Source organism: Perna viridis, chromosome 5, assembly GCF_037379345.1.
Source record: "Perna viridis isolate PV_CMFRI_1.1 ecotype Kerala chromosome 5, ASM3737934v1, whole genome shotgun sequence".
Classification (NCBI taxonomy): Eukaryota; Metazoa; Mollusca; class Bivalvia; order Mytilida; family Mytilidae; genus Perna; species Perna viridis.
Genome location: NC_142449.1, coordinates 7334006 through 7356777, shown reverse-complemented (window position 1 = coordinate 7356777; position 22772 = coordinate 7334006). Strand labels below are relative to the sequence as shown.

At 32.4% G+C, this 22772-nt stretch overlaps 1 protein-coding gene across 1 annotated transcript; it reads left to right on the top strand.

Moving 5' to 3' along the window:
• Positions 1 to 899: 899 nt before the first annotated feature.
• Positions 900 to 14691, top strand: LOC148615789 (beta-1-syntrophin-like). Its single transcript, XM_088582375.1, has 6 exons — positions 900 to 1497; positions 4067 to 4449; positions 5375 to 5517; positions 7883 to 8079; positions 10568 to 10749; positions 12105 to 14691. The coding sequence occupies exons 1-6, from the start codon at positions 1038 to 1040 to the stop codon at positions 12195 to 12197; spliced, it is 1458 nt and encodes a 485-aa protein (XP_088438501.1). The 5' UTR covers positions 900 to 1037; the 3' UTR covers positions 12198 to 14691.
• The last annotated feature ends 8081 nt before the right edge of the window (positions 14692 to 22772 follow it).

Here is a 22772-nt window from a genome sequence, read left to right as displayed (position 1 = left end):
ACTAAATGTGCTGATTAATTAGCATTATATTAACAACGATCCAATTAAAATAGTATACCTCAAACCTCTTATCGGTACCGGAACTCGTACCGCTGTCACAGTGACATCTATGGCAACACCGCCTGCACTAAGTCCAGCGCCCTAGACCACTCGGCCAGCTAGGGTATCAAATGTAGCTTTGAATCCTCATTTTTTTTGGCAATTTTTTTTACAAAAGTAGCATAATTTCCGAAACCATCCCGATGTATCACTCGCTGTATCTTGTATTTTTATTACAGTTACCGCCTCGTGACATCGGAAGCCCGGAGATTACACTTTGCACTAGTCGATGGCAGAAGAATTCCGATAATTCATTTTGTGGGAATGGTGCAGTGGCAGATCCAGAGTCTTAGATAAGGGAGGATGGGGGCAAAAAAAAAAAAAAAAAAATTGACAGGATCATCGGTGAGGATTTTTTTGTCTAAGCCCGCCCCCTGGATCCGCCCCTACGGTGCCCTTCTGTGGTCTGGTGATATTGCTTTTTGTAATCATCACTTTGGATAGTGTTTTCTGCACCAGACATAATTGTTGAAATTATATTCTAAGCCTTTGGCGTTTATGTTACTATGTACAAGGAACTAAATATAGATATTATATATAAATCCTTGCTATGTACATGTGTCTAGACCTAGGTGCGCTTTGAATGACACATAGGTGTCTATGCGATAATGTAGCACTTGAGCTATAAAGTTAATCAGCTGATGAATGTAGCTAATTGTGAGGGACATGTATCTATAGATCTAAGGACATGATTCATTTCAATGATTGTGGCTTAATAAATAAGTGGAAAGGTCAGGAAATCTCGTTCTCCGTCGCGTTTTTATCGATAACTGGCTAATGAATAAGTTTCCTGTCAGTTTAATAGGGGTCTGGTTGGACGTTGATCTTAATAGATAGCTTTTCAGAGTAGTCAGTCGTGGGTTTCCGATTATGGGGAGCTGCACACCAGAAAAGTTTTTGGTTTTCCCCCATTTTTCGTACATCGATCACGTGATAAGATGGTAATCAAAATGGCGGCTGGTCTGCCGAGATCAGGATTATTTGAAGTGTACATTAGACAACAATGGTGCAGGGTGTATGTGACTTTGAATGAAGATTCTTTAACATTAACGCTTGATGAAAATCCAGATCTAGCTAGCAACACTACAGGGTCTTCTGTTGCATCAAGTACCGCTTCGAAACCAGACCAGTTACCAGATAGGCTTGCCGGACAAACTCGTCTGGTTCGCGTAGAAAAACAAGAACAAAATGGCCTCGGTATTAGCATTAAAGGTGGGAAGGAAAATAAGATGCCCATTTTAATCAGTAAAATATTTCCGAATATGGCAGCTGATTTGACTGCACAGCTTTACGTTGGAGACGCAATTTTATCAGTGAACGGTGAAGATCTAAGGGACGCAACTCACGATGATGCAGTTAGAGCACTGAAAAAAGCTAAAAGAATAGTTGATATTGAAGGTAGTAAAATATCTTGCCATGGAAAACATGCTTCATTTCTCCCTTAAAAAAATACCACTGGCATGTTTGAGAGAATAATTGTGAAGCTACATGTAGTTACTATGAATATGAAACACAAGTATCATTCATTTATATTTTTATTTCACATATAAGAAGGTAGCCATAGGGTTAGGGACATAACCCTTGAAATCCGTGACATGCTTGTATGATATTTAATTTGACCAAAGCCTATCAAGCTTTCATTTGAAACAGAATGAAATCAGTCCAAGTTACTTTGATGCTTTCATAGGATTGATGTAAAAAGCTGAGTACAAACATACAAATGATTTGTAAGAGTTGTGTCACTTACCCTAGAGCAACCTCCAAAACTGGTCCAGATCTTTCAGCTCTCGAACAACTCCCATGTGGGTGACAGTATTTTGTGTAGCCTGAATCCGAAATGGAATTTCAGAACCGAAAAACTCTGTTATCTCAGTATATCATGTATATCATGATTTAATGAAAGTCAAGTCATTCTTATTGTTTCTGTGTTTGAAGTTTATATCTTAAAATGTGTTTACCATTTTTTTTACATTTTGGTTGCTGATTGTTATTATAAAACAGTTTTCATTGAATAATAGTTCGATATTTTATGTAACCCAAGCGTCATAATCCTATTGAAAACTGTGTTGTCTTTTCATTAGTTTATCCATAAGGCCATTGGGTCTTTCTAAATATAAAGCACAAATGGAATTTTAACAGAAAATCTGGTGAGGTTCATGACCTGTTTTTGAGGAAATTTATTAAATTGATTCCAAACTGATTAAACAGTCACCTTTAATTGTAACTGACCTAGAAGCAGGAATCTGGAATTCTATTCTAGGAAATGTACCAAAAGCCAAGTTGTTTTCCTGCTTGAACCACATTCTATAAGATTGATTTAGCATTATGTCTTTAATACAATGTGCAAATATGACAATTTAAACTTAGTGCAGGAATTATCAAGTTGCAGTTGAAGTCTATAAATGGATTTCAGTACACACTGGTGAAAACTGGTGCCACTTTAGATGTATAGAGGAGAGTCTTAGAAATAGCTGTTTTGCAGACCACACATTCAATAGTTCAAAGTGCAGATTAATGCATATTACAAAAGGGGAAACATACTATTTCATAAAAATTTGAACAGAGAAAAAAAAAAACAACACAAAAATGTAATAAAGAAAAAAAATAATCTTAGATCAAGTACTAGTAGTTCAATGTCTTTCTGTTCATAGTAGTTGAAGAAATTATTTATCTTTATTCTTGTTTTATTTATCTATATATTTTTATTATTATTATTGGTTCCTTTTGTTACATTAACAAGCTACATGTGATTCAATGTGGAAAATATTCTGCCTTAACACAGTGAATTTTCCATGAATGTCAATAAGATGTACATGTAATTCGATTATTGATCACTGTGCTAACAGATTATCTGGTACGGGTTACACAAAATACCAAGTATAATTTTTTTTACAAATATCTTCCATTTTATGTTTTCCTGTAATAATTTTGTCTGTTATATATAACAAACAACTCTCTCTTTAAGATTGATTTTAATATGGCAAACACTTGAAGCAATCAATTTATTCATCCCATGTAAAGTTCCAGCTCTGGAATCCGGTTCCAGTTCATGTTTGGGCTACACCAAATACTGACACCCTTCTGATGAGACTCACACAAACATTTTTTCTGATCTATGGCAATTTTTTTTTATCTACATTTTTTCCTTTGATCTTTGCAAATATAGACTGTCACTAGATGACTTAAAGACTTGACAAGCCTGTTGTATTTAAAATTACCAAATGACTTAATTTTGACATACATGTAGCATTAATGTTTTTTGTCCCATGACTCCAACTTTTCTGTTCATAATTTTGTTATTTCTCTAGTGGTTTTAATAGATCTTTTTTCTGCTAAAATTTCAAATGCTTATACCTCAAAAACGAGCACATTGACCCATCTTTTCTTCCTCTCATCTTAATTGTTCCAGCACAAAAGATCATAAAAGATTTCACATCCCTTTGAAATCCATCTTATTTTTAAATACCGGTAGACCAATTAACATCCTTTAAAAAAACCTAGAGACTTTTCTTTATATTGAGGACCTCCCATCTACATCATGTGGAACTGAAACATTCTAGCCCCCATAGCAGGAAAAAATATATTTTCTTAGAAGATACAATTTGATCTTTTGATTCTTGAGTACATGTACATGTACAAATGTAAGTTAGCAAAGTGGTGCTGGATATCTAGTCATGCTGACTTAGAGAGAAGGTACATTTTTACTTCATGTTAAAAAAATATTTTTACATGTGGAAAAACTGGAACAATTAAAGCTTTGTGCCTTATTATGTGCTGCATATTTTGACATTTTTTCGTTATTTGTTCAACAAAAAAATTTGAAAAGTTTTGCTGGGGTAAATGATTGTCTTCTGTTGTATACATTTTGACGTGGCTGATACAAATAGTATTTATAGACACAATGAAAAATCTGAACATTGTATATTTCAAAACTTTATTTCAATGTACAAGGTATTGATTCTTTTAGTGAAGTACATGAGAGAAGTAAGTCCATACTTTAGGAAGTCTTCAGCATTGAATGACCTTGGATGGGGTGGACAGAAGGCACAGAATGAAGCAGCCAGGGCTAACTGGAATGAATCAAAGACAATCCCACTTAAGCTTTGTTATTTATGTCGTAACCTTAGTATGGCTGACCCTGAGAAGAAGACATTAGAGCTGCACTCTCCAGATGGAAAAAGCTCATGTATTTTGAGGTTTCCTGATCCAGCTACAGCTTCTGATTGGTTTAATTTAATACATGCTAATGTTTCTATTCTGATGAGACAATGTATTGAGGAAGCTAATCATATTGTTAGCTCTGGCCCTAATTCAGGGGAGATAAAACATATTGGATGGCTGGCTGAACAGGTATTAGACTTATATCTAAGATTTGGACTTTTTTTTAACAGAATCTGTGAAATGAAACTCTAATCATTTGATACAACCTAAATTTTACAAAATATTTTATGTTCTGTTTAAGATTTACATTTGCACTTCATTTCGAACTACTTTTCCAGAATAAAAAAACAGTTCCATGTGAATTTAGTTTTTTTTTTTATGAAGAACAACCTGTTTTTGTATTCATGTAAACCATTTTTTTTTCACTTTTGTTTATATTCAATAATACTGTGAAATACTATTTTTCATGGGGTACCAATTTTCGTGGTTTTCATAGGTAAGCCAAACCAAAAAAATTGGTTCCCACCTAAAAGGAAAATCTCATTGATGTGTATACTGAAAACCTCAAAACCACAAATTCAATAATTCACAAACTTGTACTTCTTTCCAAATCCACGGAAATTAGTATCTACAAATTAAAGTACTTTCACAGTAGATAAATTTATAACAAAGTATATTTGGAATATAGTAACAGCCACATCCATCACATCTCAACATTTGCAGCCACCTGTTTCTATTGCTTCCCAATTTGAAGAATCTTGTAGTAACTGTAACATGGGATCACATAACTGTCCTGATACATGTATGATACTCGTAGTTGTACCAACACCACAAACATCTTATATATGGAATGCAGGTCTCATACAATTGAAAAAATAATACTTGTACATTGTACATGTATGTTGTAAATGTACTGTAATGTCTGAAATAATTGTTTTTTTTCTATTTATGTTACACATACATGTAAATGTTTATGTGATTTATCCTCCCTAGTACATAGTACACTTGTACACACATGAGGAAAATCACATTTTTTTGTGGTTAAATTTTGGTATATGGAGTTTTTATTTTATTACTGTTATCTGAAAATTTTATTTTTTTGTGTTCTTTACAGCTTTTGAATGAACAAGGTATTTCTTCATGGAAACCTGTGTTCCTGGCCATTACTGACAAAGACCTCATGATGTATGACACTGCCCCATGGAGCAAGGAAGAATGGGCTACACCTTTTCAGAGTCATCCCTTGTTAGCTACTAGGTACATGATATAAAAGTAAAACCAGAGAAGTTTTTGTTATTATATCTATAAATTGTAAATCTATGATGGCATATAAAGATATACATGGATATTTTTTAGTGTAAATTAGCAATACACAACATCCTTCCAAATCTACAGTGAAAATAATGGTGTGTTATAGCTAAAGGAACTCATTCACTTACAGCACCACCCACCTGGCCACTGCAGTCCAGCATGTTAACCCTACAGAGGCAAATGTGCTACAGATGAGAATCATATGGTTTGCATCATATGATTATCATATAAATAGAGCACCATATGATAATCATATGTTTCGGTAAACATATGATTGTCGCATGATTATCATATGATAATCATATGTTTTTTTAGCCAAAATCATATGATAATCATATGACTATCATATGTTCAATTTTATATGATTGTCATGTTATTGCCATATGATTATCATATGTGGCACATTCGGCTGTGAAAATAGTGTGTATACATTTTTTTCTCCAGAAATTTTACTGGCATACATGTAGTATGGTTCATGTTCTGTGAATTTGATTTATCCCAGTTGTTTCTGAAAAAAAAAAAAAACAAATAGAGAACTTCAAGTAAGTTGTCATTTCTCTGTACCTGGTATTTCTTTATTATTGTGTGACATGATGGTATAATGAACGTTTTATTATTCTATTTTTTTTTTCAACTGGGGACCTGAATATATCTTACAAAAATTCATTTCTTTAAAAAGCTTAATTTTACAAATGTAATCGCAGATAGCAATTGCTACAATGTACCATAACTTTTTTTTGTTTCCTTAGGTGTCATGCTAAAAGAATAATTATATTAATTTGGTGCCTTTGGTTATCACTGTTGGTGGTGCAATTACCAGAGGAGGCCTTGTTGATTCATGTCTTAAATGATTTTAGTCTTCACATATAAGGCAAACCTTAAAAAGTTGTTGGTTTACTGTTTATCAACTTACTTATTAAAAACCTACCTACATTGTACTCAAATTTTGTTTCATCTTTTCCAAGACAATTTTATTTAATTCTATATTTTAATAGCACATTTGTTTCACCTTTTGGCATTTTTTAAAAACAAAATCACATTCCTACCTACTCTTATCTAAAATTTTAAGTCGATAAACAGTAAATAAACATTTTTTTAAGGATGGTCTGAGGGATGGAGCTGTTTGTTCTCAAATAACATTGAGTTTGTTGATAATATACTGTTTTGCTGATATGTACTGCTGATGTCTCAGGAATATGTAAGACATCCTATAACACAAACTGTGTGTCCGCCTTTAAAGTTCAAATAATCACTTCATATCTTCATAACTCATTTTCTGAAATACTTCACTTCCAACAGAACAATTTTGAACCAATCATGCTTAAGGGGCACAATCTAGTGGGTTTTTGTGCCTGTTTCTAATTGGGACATATTATATTGGTATATCTGTGTCTGTCTGTGTGTCTTCCTGTCCATCATTCACACTTCATACCATAACTCGAAAATCTTGCCACCAATTTATGTAAAACTTTAGTACATTGAATAGTTATATTGATGTAAGCTCCCTTTCAATTTTTAAAATTATGATTTTATGATGTAGATTTATGAGACTTACTTCATACATGTAAATAAGATTGACAGAGTACATGTATAACCCAATAATGGTTGCACCCATTTTGGAAAATTTTGTAAAATAGAACTTTACTATTAATTTTAGCTTGTTTTCAATTGTTATGAGTTTCTGAGTTTCCATTTTCCAGTGTTGGACTTAATTCGTTGAAAAGGGGTGATTTACATAATTGGGCAATAACTTGAAAACACTGCAAGCATCTTTAACCTTGTTAAATTTTGTAAGCTCCATTTTTATTTTTGTATATTTTGTGTCTATTTAATCACAATCAAAATTCAGAGCTGTATCAGACTTTAATGATGTGTCCATATTTGCCCCATCTGTTCTGAGTCAACCAATTAGGGCATATCTAGTTGCTTTTTGGGAAGCATTTTTTTCTATGTAATGAACCAAACTTTTTTAGCATAAGGGGGTTGGGGGCATCCACTTAGGTCTGTTTATGGGCTTCTTAGCACTAAATCATTTCCTTGGAAATTATTAGTTACACTTTATAGTGTATGTGACATTAGTTGGCTTAAAAGGCAAATCTTCTGTGTTGCCACTCAGGGAGTACTTGTACATATAACTTATACTACTATGTAAACTAAAGTCACCACTGAAACAGTAAAAATCATCATCAGCAATCCTTTTAATATATGTACTGGTACACACATGTAATTGTGGTTGATAGCAGAGCAAAAAACAAAACAACACTTACTTTTTGTGTAAATGCCAATGTTATCAGTGTTTTACCATTTTCAGACTAGTTCATGGTGGTCAAAAGGTCAACCCCAAAACAGGAGGTGACTTGATAACTTTTGGTACAAGATGTGGCACAAGGAATGGTATAGAAATGCACATCTTTAGAGTAGAGACTCAGAGAGACTTAGCTTATTGGTCCAGAGCATTAGTGCAAGGTTCCCATGGGGTGGCCTCACAAATCAGAGAAGTCAATTGTGGTGAGAATTGATTACTCTGTTGGAGTGTACTATTCAATTGTTTTATTTGTCCTGTATACATGTAGTTACAATTGTATACACCAAACTTTTGGTGTTACTCAAATCTCTCGAATTATTTTTAGCTTAATGTTTGAAATCAAGTGTTAAGTAAAATCTAACTACAATGTAGTATAATAATACACAAAGTTCAAGATTCACTGTTTTGTGTACTTTTAAGGCAAGATAATAATATAATGTCAAACTTGTATTTACCTTACTGGAATTGAAAGAGTTTTCAGGTTGGTGCTGTTTATAACCCTGTAAAATATTAATTTACTTTCTGCAGTAATTTTATTGTAAAGAAAATTTTAAGGAGGATGGATTTGGTAAATATGTCAGAGTGTCAACAACCCCACTGGGATGAAAAATATCAGATTGTATGAATGCTTCATTTTAGAAATTATTATACAATTTTGCATTGTGTTAACCACTCATGATTGGATAAAACCATTCGTCTAAATAATCGAAGCAGGAATATGTAGATGAATATGATACATAGAAAATCCATCTGCTATTGATGAAAATGTCTGAATGAACAGTATGCAAATTACCATAAATGGAAAATCCAGCCACCAATGATAAGTAGAGTTGGGGAATAAGTTTATTATTCATCAATTTAAAAAGGACGTTGAGACTGAAATAGCTACATAAATGAAACGACACACGCTAAGTCCACGTTCAAACAATCACGCCACTGACTAGTGTGTTCATTTCAATAATCTGACCTGGACGCCAAGACAAAAGTAGATTTAACCCTGTAATGACCAAATGATTTCCAAAAAACGTCAAAGAAATATAATTTGATACAAAGATTAATTTATTTCCCTATAAAACTGATAAACAGAATCGTACAAAAATGTTTATAAGCTCCTTTCGCCATCTATAATGAAAGATAAAAAATAACTTTAAGGTTTTTACTTTCTACTTTTAACTTCATTTGAAGTGGTGCTTTTTTCCTTTGCATGTTTGCTCCAAGTATTTCTAATTTATGGCGGAATTTTGAATAATTCATGCAGTAATGACTTAAGCCATAAAATTTCTGGTGATCGACTAAAGAAATTCTTGTTCACACATTTATTTATTCATATGTAAAACACTTCATCCCCATGCTAGTAAAACAATAGGATTGTGATTGGCTTGGAACATGTCTTTACAAATCCCTAATACTGTGTTATTGCTTCACCATATACCTGTAACTTACCATTTCCTGTTGGAACATCACTCACTATTTAGCACTTACATGATGTTCTTCCCCTCTTTCACTCTAAAAAAACTTGTCAGTTACATTTCTTGATACAGCTCCTAACACTTTTTGGTGCAGTTATGTTTAACGTTATCTGTTTCATTCTGTTTTTATGATGGCATTTTATCATTTTGACTTGAGAAAACACCACCTCTAACTCTGCTGTACTAGGAGGCAACAGATCAGCTGTACTCATTAAATGTATAAGGGTACTAATATGTTGACATTTCACCATTGTCAGTATGTTTTCTCACAATTTATGAACTTTTATTTAATAACCTGTTAATTGATAAAGTAGGTTTAACCATTTAAGATTGGATTTAATGAAAAATATCAAAATATTGGGGTATCACTTGAATTAAATTTGACAGACTGCCTTGTGAAAACGGCCTGGCTTGAACACTGCCTGTGAAATGTATTGTAAATTTCCTCTACCTTTATCCGCTATTACTATAGATGTGGTTGTTTTGCCACAAACAGTTTTTATATATCTCCCTGCTATATGCAAATTACTTGAACAACATTATGTAGTTATAATGGCATTAACAGGGAAATATGATGTCATAATCAAATTACAATCTATACCAAAATTCTATCAAATTTTTTAAAATTTGTAACAATGTCAAATTAATGCAAAAGAAAACATAGCTTTTTGTCTCTTCATTGTTGGTTTCTTGTGTAAAAAAGACATAATTAGAGTAATATTGGGGATAAATTTGCTATATTTAATGAATAACTGTTATATTTTTTCGGTCTATGAGGAAATAACCTCTATCACATGGTGCACACTGAATAACCTATGTAGCTGATTATTTTCAAGTATGCACCAAGGATGTTGAGTTTATTTCAAATAGACTGAATTAGTCATTCCTTACGATTTAATTTTAGTATCAAAATTTAAGGAGTAAACCAGCAAAGAAGGTTGATGATGTCACAGTTACATTATAAAATTTGGTCTATGAGATGATGGATAAAATTTTGTATCCAATCAGAAAGCTTGTTACATCTGAAATTAAATTATACAGTTATATTCATAAATATGGAGACTTCTTACACCTTTAGTACCCTGTTTACAATGTAGCTATGTCTCAGGGAATTTTTGTACATTTGGTGTAAGGAATCTCCATATCTACGAATATGCATGTAAGTAACTTATTATTTACAAGTACCCTGCTTTTGTCATTATTGCTGTATAACTTTTTCCAGGTTGTTCATGGAAGAACCAAGATGCCAGATTAAACCTTCACTTTGATAGTGGTTTTACCTTACTTAGTGCCAACACTGACAAACCCCAGGTTCTCTGGTCATATCCATTTGAAAAATTACGTATGTCTGGTGATGATGGTAGCCGACTGTTGTGGTTAGACTTTGGATCTGATGGTGAATTGGTAAGTTTATTTGATATCAGTCTACTTAATAGATAACATTAAAATATATGAGTACTGTAAGTAACATGAAATACATGTTCTTTCAGAATTTTTGTGACAACAATATGATCACTTTGGTGGGGAGGCATATTGTTTTTGGCTTGTCAGTCTGTCTGTCTGTCCATCTGTCCGTCAAAGTTTCTTATAGTGACTCCTCTCAAACTACTGAATCTAATTTTACGAAACTTGGTATGTAGCAAGAACATCATATGTATTTTTGCATATTATCAGAAAAATTTTGAGTCCCAATTTTTGTAGGAGTAATGCCTCTTTGAACTTAGAAATTTATCAAAAATCCTCATAAATTACTGTGTCGACACAACTCTTCTGAATTTACTGAAATGAATTTTATGAAATTTGGTATGTAGTAAGAAAATCATATGCAATAGTACATATTACCAGGCAATTTTGATCCCTAGAGTACTATACACGACGTCACATACAACACATTTTCGAATTGAAGCTCTACTTTTTAAACCGTCGGGACTTACCGCTAGAGTTGTCTCTCTTTTATTTAATATGAAGATAGTTCGCATATATGCATGACGTGTTAGTACCAACGAGTCGCTTATTAGCTTAAATCATGCGTAACAAATCCTTACGGGAAAATCCTATACTAAGATCCGCCATGTTGGTTTCTACGGGACGATTTGTTTACAAACGAAGTTCGTAAGTTCCCGTCGAACTCCGGTGACAATCGTCTGCTTGATCAACTTCTCGGTATTGTACGTTGTTTGCGTAAAATAAATCCGAGATACCCTAAATAACGCCGAAATGCATTCTGGGTTCTTCGGTTTTTGGACAAACCACTTAAACATAAACAACATCTCCTAGCAACCCGATCACTGTAAACATGGCCGACTTTTTACAATGTAAATTTTGGCACCGAGAATTAAAATCTGACCGGAATTTAAGAATTCATTGTTTAGGGAGAAGCCGTTTGGCTAAACGAATGAGCAAGTCATTTAAGACAATTTAAACGACGGTAGGTGTCAATAAAGTCGTGGAAAATATTTTTATTCAAATTTTAACAGTATGTTATTTATGTGACGCCGAGTATACTGTCCTTTGATTTTGTACCTGAAGTCAGGTGGTAATAAATCTGGTCTTATTGAAGAGATAGACACACTATGCATGGCATAATTTTGAGTACTTCATAAATTACTGGTATTAATTTGGGGAGAAAGTTTTAACGAGGGGAGATCTTTTGGTTTATTTCATTACAATTTAGCAAATTATACAATTACAATATTTGCTGTGCTCTGTGAACAAATGTTAGGAGATATATTTTTAGATGATAATGTTCTGTTTTTCAGGAGTTAGATCTACAGACTTGCCCAAAGCCGATGGTATTTGTCTTGCACACATTTCTGTCAGCCAAAGTGAACAGACTGGGTCTTGTAGCTTAGTCAGTGGATTATGGAGTATTTGTAGGAAGCAGTTATCCTCAGATGCCAAATATAGTCATTTGTAGTTGTATTACAGCATCCCAGTAAAGTGTGATAGGTTCTCATTGTCAAAGATTCTACATTTTGTGGTTTGAAGTATAAAATGTTCTTAGTGTTTTCTTTTTTTTCCTGAAGTTCAAAGCTTAACCCAACCCATATGCTTTTTTGAGAGGTAGCCTTATCCATGCGATTATTACCTGTTACTAAATACTTGCATGTAATGCATGTCATGCATGCCTTTAGTGTCAGTATTGATGAGACATCAGTGAATTAATACTTTTTTTAAAGATAAGGCCTGGTTTAATGATGCACAAGCTGTTTTGAAGTATTAAGGATGTTTTTGAGAAGGGTGCCACATTGTATTATTGCAATATTTTAATACTTTGTGATTACACACCTGAATTTCTGCATGATGTGCTATGTTTCTACCTATAACATTTTACAACATATTATTGTCCAGCATACCAAAACATTTAATATTTTTAAGCAGTACAATGTTTTGACTAAAAAATGTTCCTGGTTTATATTTTTTACCTAATTTGAAATAGCACCAAATACTGAAGGTATTTTTTTTCAAAATAAAGACATTGTTTCCTGTAATGTATGTTAGGTACTTTCCATATTAGATATATTACAACTGTTTTACACTGTATGAAAAATCGTTTAGCTTGGAATCATGACATTTTAAATGAAAGTTTGAATGTATAGCTGATTTATATATTTTTTCTAGTTTCAAATAATATTAAGATGGTTATATAAAGAAGATTTGATAATAAATCGTTCTATTTATATCATATATATATATATATTTCACACAAGCAATTCTATCCTGTGCAATCCAAACATAAATTTAGATACAATTTTACATCAATATTTATACCTATATCTTATTAATTATATTTTTTTTTCTGAGGTGCATTCACCAATCAAGCCTTTTCCAAGAGTTATCCATCTTGAGTAAAACAAAGTAGAGACACTGAAGGAAGGATTGTATTCACATTTACAATTCAGTAATTCATACTATTGAGATATGGCCAAACAAAAACAATTTTTCTAAAAATTTCTTATTTTGTTTCTTACAAGCTTAAAAATGAGTTGGATTTTAAAGTCAATTTTTTCTTTTGTGAATCAGTGTAAAGGAAAGGCTCAAATTAACTGTAAATGAAGTATATGTTGACAAATATGCTTTTATAAATACTACAAAATTCAGGAAAAATCATGAGAATAATTTATAATATTTCTGTGCTCAGTAATATAGAAGATGGGTAGCAGACCATTCCTGCTCATGGATCTGTCTGTCTAATATGATAAAATCAGAAAAAGATGAGGGAAATTTAAATATTGTCTATCAGTTATTGAAGACTTCACTTACTATTTCATTGTTTCAAGATAGGTATGGCAGATTAAATTCTATCTTCCTATAATTTAATGTTATGATTATTTTTATGACCTAAAAAAAGTGGTTTTTTTTTTAAACTCGACCAATCAGAATGAGCATTATGGCATAACATCAGAAACTTATAATAATACTCATTACCTAGTTTACAATCAATCATCAGTTCATCTAATTACTGTCAACAAACATATTTTGATAATTTTGCCAGCAAGAAAAAGATGATAAGATATATTGCTGGATACAAGTCCATTTACTATGAGTTAGATGTTATACTGAATGTAAAAATTACTAGCAGGGATTTATATTATACATAAGAAGCAGCTACTGTTGTTATAATATAGACACAGTTGATGGAGTATTGCTATTGTTACCTGACTTTACTTTAGTTTTGCTTGGGTATGGTTGTAGTAAGCCATAACTACATAACAATCTTGCCATACTGTTTATGATAATTTAGTGTTTTAGTTTATATACTTTTATTTATTATTTCATTTAGTTTATTGTATTTATTGTAGTTTTTTTGTTATAATGACTTATAAACTTAGTTTGTATTTGTTTTATTTATTTATTAGGTTGTATACTTTTTAACAAAACTTTATTTATTGTACATTATTGCTGTTGTTTGTATTTTAAACCTAATTTTATATGTCTGTCTGTACCCAAATAAGGTTGGCATTGTGTTCATTTTGTTGTATTTAAATGCTTATTTAATGGATATACCAATGCATGTCTATCCTTCTGTATAAAAGTTTGATAACTTAAATACATGCATGTATTAGGGTTATAAGGAACAATATGTGTCAAAATTGAAAAGGAACTTTTTTTTTGTTTCATTGTTTTCTATTTTTAGTGTCATGAGACTTAATACACTAAAAATGGAAGGGTCAGTTAACTCATGTTCTGTGGCCTGGCTGTATTTCAAGTGGGAAGTGCCAGGCAAGTCATGTTCCGAAGCCCGACTGTATTTCAAAAAATTAACTAGTAACAAGCTGAACTGGTTTTATAAGACGTTGTTTTGTCTGCCTCAGTTAATTTAAGTATAAATGGTATAGAAATATACATGCAATGAATATTTTTCTTATAATGTAGTTAGTAATCAAACTGGAGTTTTCTCATTATTTGTATATAGATAATGAGAAGCCCTAAGTTGCTGACTATCAGACTAGTCATGATTATATAGGGCAATTCAGACTACATCAAGTGTTTCCAGTATTGGTTTTAACATTTTAAGGCATTATTGATCAGAAGATTTTTTTTGGTTCTCTTAATTAAATTGTTGTTTTAGCGGAGAATACAAGTAAAAAGCAGCTTCAACATTTTGATTTTACCTCCAGTCAGTGAAAGCACACCAAAATGGTTGTCAGTTTTTCAATATTATTTACAATAAATTTTGTAACAGCAGATAAAATGTATAAAGTCTGTTTAGAACTAATATGTCAATTGTTTGCAAAACAACTGAAGATTTCCCTTTCTGTTTGTATTGTACATGTTAAGGACTTTTGTTTGATATATAATAAGTTAACCCTCTACAACCATATTCTTTTTGCATTTAGTGACCTGGTTAAATGCAATTGTCAAGATTTTCATTATAATTTTTAGCTCACATGGCTGAAGACCATGTGAACTATTGCCATTACTTGTCATCTGCCGTCTTTGTCGTCTGTTATCTTCCATCATCGTTAAAAAATTTTCAAAACTCTTCTTTTCTGAATTACTTCACAAATTGGAACCAAACTTGATATGAATGCTCCTCTGGGTATCCTGCGTAGAACTGATCCATTGAAAAAGTGGTCGCCGTTACTAAAATAGAAAATAGGGGTGAGACAGTAGTTTTGCACTTGGTTAGTCAAATTCTGACATAGGGTAAAAGTGTTCCTCATGATGAGATGTATTTGTGATTAAATTTTCGTTTTAATCTGTTAAGAGTTATTGTCCTTTTTCGATGTTATTTGCTATTTTTAATGTTATTTCTTTTTAAATAATCTTCTCCTCTGACACTACTTGACCAATTGGAACCAAACTAGGTATGAATGATCCTTAGGATATCCTGCATAGAACTGGTGTGGGGATTTTCGATTCGTTAGGAAACATGGCCGCCATGACAATAACTGAAAATAGGGGTCAGACTAGTTTTTCGCATATATCTCCAAAATCGTTAGGTTTAGCCAAATTCTGATATGGGATGAAAGTGTTCAGCATGATGAGATTTATCGTGTTAAAATTTTAGTCAAGCTGTTAAGCCAAGCTGAAGTTATTGCCCCCTTTCAAAGTTTTTTTTTTTTTTGGCTATTTTTTTTATTTCTTTCAAAAATCTACTCCTTTGATACTACTAGACCATTTGGAACCAAATTTGGTATGAATGCTCCTTAGGGCACTTTTCTGAGAACATATGTAGGGATTTTCGATCCGTGAAAAAACATGGCCAGTGTTATTAAAAATATAACTAAGGGGTCAGTCAGAAGGTTTTCTCATATATCTCCAAAATCGTTAGGTTTAGCCAAATTCTTTCACATACTTAAATGATCCTTATCATGAGGCATACAAAGTCTTAAAGGGATCCAAGTTGTTAGAAAATTCATTATAAGAGTTATTGCCCTTAAAAGGTGAAAAATGACGCTTTTTAACTGTTTTCAACCAATATCTTGAAGACTATGATAGAAAGAAACTTTCAATTGCCGAAAAGATCCTTATAAGTAATACCAGTTTTGTTTTGTCAAAATTGTTGCCCTTGAAATGCAAAAATATAACCAGGTGAGCGATTCAGGCTCCTGGGAGCCCTTTGTTGTTATTTACTTGATGGCCTTTCATTTGATATGTAACAATCCTACTTCCTATGAACTTTGCACAATCTGACCGTATAAAGCATTTTAATTTCTGCACTCATTAATTTTGGGAGACAAAACATTGGTATTTCGAAATTTTTGATTTTTGAAATGTGCTAATTTAGACCTTCAAAATGATATATCAAATAACCCGCTTTTGCAAAGTTGAAAAATGATGCAATACCAATTCTATAGATAGGTACTGATAAAATATACGAAACCATTGTAAAATATGAACATTTCAATTTCCTTTTGATATTAGTAATTTGCATTGTGTCAAACACATGTACTTGAGCTGATCGTTCATTTCTTGTAAAGATCATTATTGGATCTGTTGTGAATTGTTAAAAATATATGTCCCCACTCCTAAAAACTAAACGTTTCAGTCAATCCAAAATAACGAAAGATATCTTAAATCAGAAAAGTGTATGATAATTTGCAGAGCATATTCAACACGATAACAAAAAGTCTATGGACATTTTCACAGCTGATTTTGGTAACAATGAATAAATCGAAATATGATGCATAACAAAATACAGAACCGGAAGTCGTAGAAACATGAGACTACCATCATACATTTTAATATCACTGGACCTTGAAAGGAAACTTACAAGGTCAAGGTCATACAATTATGGCAAGGTCTTAAACCTGACTTCGTGAAACAATTTAATTGTCATAACTTTTGAACAGATGGTCGGATAGTTATAAACTTGAGCTCCAAATATAAAGTTAATTGAGAGGGTAATTTCATACGCTGCATGTATGCACTCATCTCATTGTTTTCTTAATGTCAAGGTCAGAAGTTTGCTTGTAGTGAGAAAGCCTTTTCGCACTCGGTGACTTTTGACTTTATGTGCAAATGAAAGAACATTGGTGAAAGCCTCGTGACTCAACGACTTCCTGTTTCATAAATATAAATTTTCAAAACTTCAGTATAATTTTTCAGGTGATATTATTCCCGTAAGGATTGATGGCAAGTTACATGTTAATGTATATAACGCCAAGTGTCTTTTTACATAACAGTTTCCAAATTGATTATATCTACAATGGTTTTCAAGATATATGCAGTTAGAAGAAATTGTTTTTATGGGACATAACTTTTAAAGAAGATGATGAAATCTTAGGGTCATTTGCTTATATTACACAATTACTTGTATATGTAGACTAAGTATAATCATGATATCCTTAAAATAAATAGGGGGACCATGTTGAAAAAGTCACTAAAAGGGAGATAACTTCTATAACGGATAATGAACGCCTTCACATGCTCAATGAACTATGCCCTTTTTAAAATTATTTGACGTTTTCAGTCTGTCATTTGAAACTTCCTTCGATTTATATCCAGACTGTATTTTAGTTTACTTGGCATGACTTTTTAGATCTCGTTTTTTTTCTAAATAAATACAGTTGCTGTTGGGCGGCTACAATTTGCTGGCAACACAAATTTGACCTGTTTCTCAGCTGTTTGTAGTGAACGCTGTTAGTGTAATACCGGTACTACATTAGTTAATTATGGTTTATATAAACATTTAGCAGTTAGGATAGCCATTGCATTGTATTTAGATAATTATTTAATATTTTACAAGGTGTTTAGCTGGTACACACATCGGGAGATAGTAATTAGTAGTTGTGATTAAAAAACATTGCAAAAATAATTGTGAATGTAAAGTACTGTTTGTTTTATTTTTTCAATCACTGTTAGATATTTGCTACTAAGATATGTTGTACTAAGACACACACAGTGAAAAGAAATGGCCAATGTATATAGATTGTAGTGAAAAAGTCTGTTGTATGTTTGCAAGAAAGAAGAAGTAATAATGATTTATTTGGTGATTGAAACAAATATTTATCCGATCATTAACTTTGCTTCATTTGTTCAATATCTCATAATATTTCAGTATGTTCTAAAAGTAACATATATCATCTGTGAAGGTGCCTTTTTCATGATCACATAAAATGGTAACTTCGACCATCTTTGCTTTATTACCGATTTGAAATGGAAAGTACCGTATCCGTCAGCGCCACAATACTAGACGTATTACTTAAATCTTAGAATATTGATACTGTCCTTATAAAATGGTCGTCATTATGAACTCCTGGATTGTTATGGTGATGCCTCTTGATAGAAGTTGACATTAAATATTCTCCACCTTGAATATTTTATGATTTTTGTTGCGACAGGGCTTGGTTTTTGCTTTGTTTTGAGTGCAACATAGTCCATGGTTTTATTTTTACTAGAATTATTTAACCAGTGATTTTAAATGTAAGCTAGCCATGTAATCGGCGGTTTTTGTTCTAAATGTTATAGATATATATAGCTATGTAGAATTGATGATATTTATTTGGCAACTGTTTTGATTTTTTATAAAACTACGATAAGCGAGTATTTTTGTCAAATGATTGATATTCTATTGAACATGATACTAGTATTTGTTTTTCAAATCCTTGATGGAGAATATTTAACTTTTTTGTATAATCTAGCTTTTAATGTGTAAAATTACATAAATATATTATTTTAAACGTGGACGAAGAGCTATTTTTCGAGTTACTTAAAGACTAATTGTGATGTTACTAATATTATGACCACAACAGTCAAGGGTAATAGAGATGTTTATGTAATACCATGACAATCTGCTGGTTATAACTGGTTATATAAATAGAAAAACCTCATATAATGGTGCTATTATAAATTCTGAAATCATTTACATGTGATGTAATGTTTATACAGTTCTTGAATGGGATAGATTTCCAATCCTGCGGGTAATGGAGGATGTGAAAATGTTTGATACACCCTATAAAGGCTGCACATTTTTATTTTGTTATAAAGTTGCTTTATAGGTCTATATGATAAAATGTATAAATATTCATTCCAATCTGGCTGCTCTTAGTAGATAATCCACATCGAAATTCAAACAGTTTCTATTGTATTTTAGTGCTATTTACTGAGTTACCTCCTTTATTATTGAATTCTACATTATAGTCTATGTAATTTTTATCTCCTATTAACAAGTGTTACATGTCACACGATGTTTCTGTTTTCTATAACAATTTAAACAAAATGTCAAAAACAAAAACGTGTAGTCTATCCAACCATGATTCTCATTATGCATGATTTTAGCTGGAGTACTACTTAAAATGCGAGTTTACATTAGATAAGTCAGTTATATTGAAAAGCAGTATAGATGTTTCTTTTAGAAATGATGGGGTAATTAGTTATATTTAAAGTATTTACCATTCTTGAACTGTAATTTAGCTACCTTCATGTTTTTCAGTCATTATATTTTTATGAAAAATATATCCAATGTGAAGCAATAACTAAGAAATAATCTTCAGTGTTATATCGATGTCAGATTTCATTCAAAGCTCTTATTAGTTTTTTTCTTTAATAAATGTAAAGTTTTAATTCGTGCATTTGTTAAGTAAATATGTCTTGATATTATTTTCCATGCATCTTTTAAGTTGAGCAAAGCAATTATGTCTTCTGTGTTTAAAATCATTTTTGTTTTAGCGGGCTATTGAACGAACGTTCTTTGTTGCTTAGTAAGTTTCAAAGATCGTACTTATGCAAATACACCATGTCATTATATCAAATTGTGTTGTCATGCCTACAGATACAACTAAAATGTGTATTATTATATCAACCTGGTACAATTTTTAATATAGATAGAACGAACAAGACACAAACAATCGGACAATTCAGACCGACCTTTAGGTGATCTGTATCAAGTTTCATCGTTTTTTCACCTTTGGATTGATTATTTACATCGAAGTGTTGAGAATGGGTTTTTCAACAAACGGTCGGCATTCCAATAGGAACAAATTTTGCTCCTGTACTTGCCGACCTATTCCTTTACTCTTATGAGGCTGACTTTATAGCTGATCTGATCAGAAAGAAAGAATATCGTTTGGCTAGATCCTTCAATCTCAGTTTCCGCTATATAGATGACGTATTATCTTTAAACAATCCTAATTTTGGGGATTTGATACATCATATCTACCCAAAAGGACTTTAGATAAAGGATACTACAGACACTGTGAAGTCAGCCTCATATCTTGACCTACACTTAGAAATCGATGGTAAAGGAAAACTATTGACCAAACTTTCCTTCCCTCGTTTGTCTACGCCGGACTTGACTTTTTATGAGCAACTCGGCGGGTGTTTCTAGAAAACCAGAGGACGCTTACCCTACCGGTGCACCTAGTCCAGTTTTTAGTGGAGTCCGAGTTGCTCATTTACTTTTGTTACTTTGTATGTATGATTTTAGTTACTTTATGTTCTTTGTTGTGTATGTCTGTTTTCCATGTCTGGTCTTTGTCCCTGGATTACATTCTTTTGATTACCGCTATAACCTTGGTTCCCTTGATTACTCTTTACGACAAACGTGATGACTTTTCATTCAGAATTGTCAACTTTCCTTTCACCTGTGGCAACATCCCTTCGGCTCCTGCGTATGGAGTGTTCATATCACAACTCATACGTTATGCCGGAGCTTGCCGAAACTACGCATACCTTTTGTATCAGGCAAGAACTCTAACAAATAGGCTTCTGGAACAGAGTTGTAATGCTACAAGATTGAAGTCATCACTACAGAAGTTTTATGGTCGTCATCATGAACTCGTGGATCGTTATGGCGTATCCATCAGCACCATGAAAACTGATTTATTCAACGGGTCAAAGTTTTCCTTTCCTCGTTTGTCTACCCCGGACTTGACTTTTTATGAGCAACTCGGCGGGTGTTTCTAGAAAAGCAGAGGACGCTTACCCTACCGGTGCACCTGGTCCATGCTTCCACTTTTTAGTGGAGTCCGAGTTGCTCATTTACTTTTGTTATTTTGTATGTATGATTTTAATTACTTTATGTTTTTTGTTGTGTATGTCTGTTTTCCATGTCTGGTCTTTGTCCCTGGATTACATTCTTTTGATTACCGCTATAACCTTGGTTCCCTTGATTACTCTTTCATATATTTATAGTTAAGTTGACAAAATGATACGCCGCCTTAACAATCTCATTAAACAACTAAATCCTGTAATATAAAAACCGCTGCTATATGGAATCAAAGTAACGCGAGTCAAAAGTTAATGAAATAAGTTTTAAGTCAACAGAAAATTCAAAACCTATCATTTCTTTTTTCCATTTTAATTTTTTATTGTTTCTGTTTGTTACTGCAGAAAAGACCTTTTATATCACAATGTAAGAGGTAATTCTTAAACATCATGAATTTGCATGAACTTTAAGAGAGTCAATTTTTAAATCTTATTATTCATTCTTGAACATGATAATGTAAGTGCTACGTTTAACAATGTAGTATATCAATTTCGTTAAATTCAACCTCACTCTTATATATCTAGCGATAGTAAGACGAGTGCAAGAAGGTCCAATCACTAACCACTTTACAATTATGTCAGCTTATAACATGCATTATCATGTTTTAATGTAACAATAAATAGAGATATTGGTCAAGGACAACGGCCTAAAGTGGTCACATAACGTACGTATGACCAGTTTTATTCTAATATAGATGTCTTTTTTAAAGTGAACAATTTTGGCGAATACCTTTTACATACTCGACCAATTAATGTTGACTCCAATTCCTATAATTTTGACCGGAAATCGATTAACAAGCCACGCCGCCTGCAATATATATAATGGTGAGCCAGAAATACGATATAAAGTTTATTTAAAATCAAACTTTAAAAAAGTCATTTTATATAGATATCAAGATAAAATATATTGCAAATGGATTGATTTATTGATTTTTGCCAAACATTTTGAAAATGGTTATGCATTGAGTTGTTTTGCAAATAACAAGAAGTTTTCTACACCCAAACGATAATTGGGTTGCAACAGTTGTCGCAAATCGAACTTAGTCGCGGACCATTATTATTAACTCTAAATCCATTGAAAACCTTCAAATAAAATCGCTGCATTTGTTGAACCCTGGTAAGATTGCAAATATTTGACGACTTGTTCAGTTTAATTTGCGTTTCCCTTAGGTGAAGCAGGTACAATCCCTGTCTTGTAGCGCCCATGGGCAATCTATCGTACATTTTCTAAGTGCAAATGAGATGGAATATCAGATGATTTAAGGAACATTGAAATAAACTAAAAGAAAAAGTCTGGAACAAAGAATGTTGCGATCCCCTTCCGACTTCTAACTAAAACTAGGACAAATGCATTCATGTAATAAATGAGTATTATGCTAGAGAAAAGACTAGAGATTATTTTATTATTTTATCTTCGTACAATTCCATTTACTGTAAATAAATCAGGGGGGGGGGGGTGCTGTATGATGAACAGTAGTAGCAAGGCGACCAGG

Excerpts from the sequence above, each read along its gene's own strand:
- LOC148615789 (XM_088582375.1), top strand. The coding sequence starts at position 1,038 with ATGGTAATCAAAATGGCGGCTGGTCTGCCGAGATCAGGATTATTTGAA. Across the intron at positions 1,498-4,066 it reads AAGAATAGTTGATATTGAAG|TGAAGTACATGAGAGAAGTA; the intron begins GTAGTAAAATAT and ends TGATTCTTTTAG. Across the intron at positions 8,080-10,567 it reads AATCAGAGAAGTCAATTGTG|GTTGTTCATGGAAGAACCAA; the intron begins GTGAGAATTGAT and ends AACTTTTTCCAG.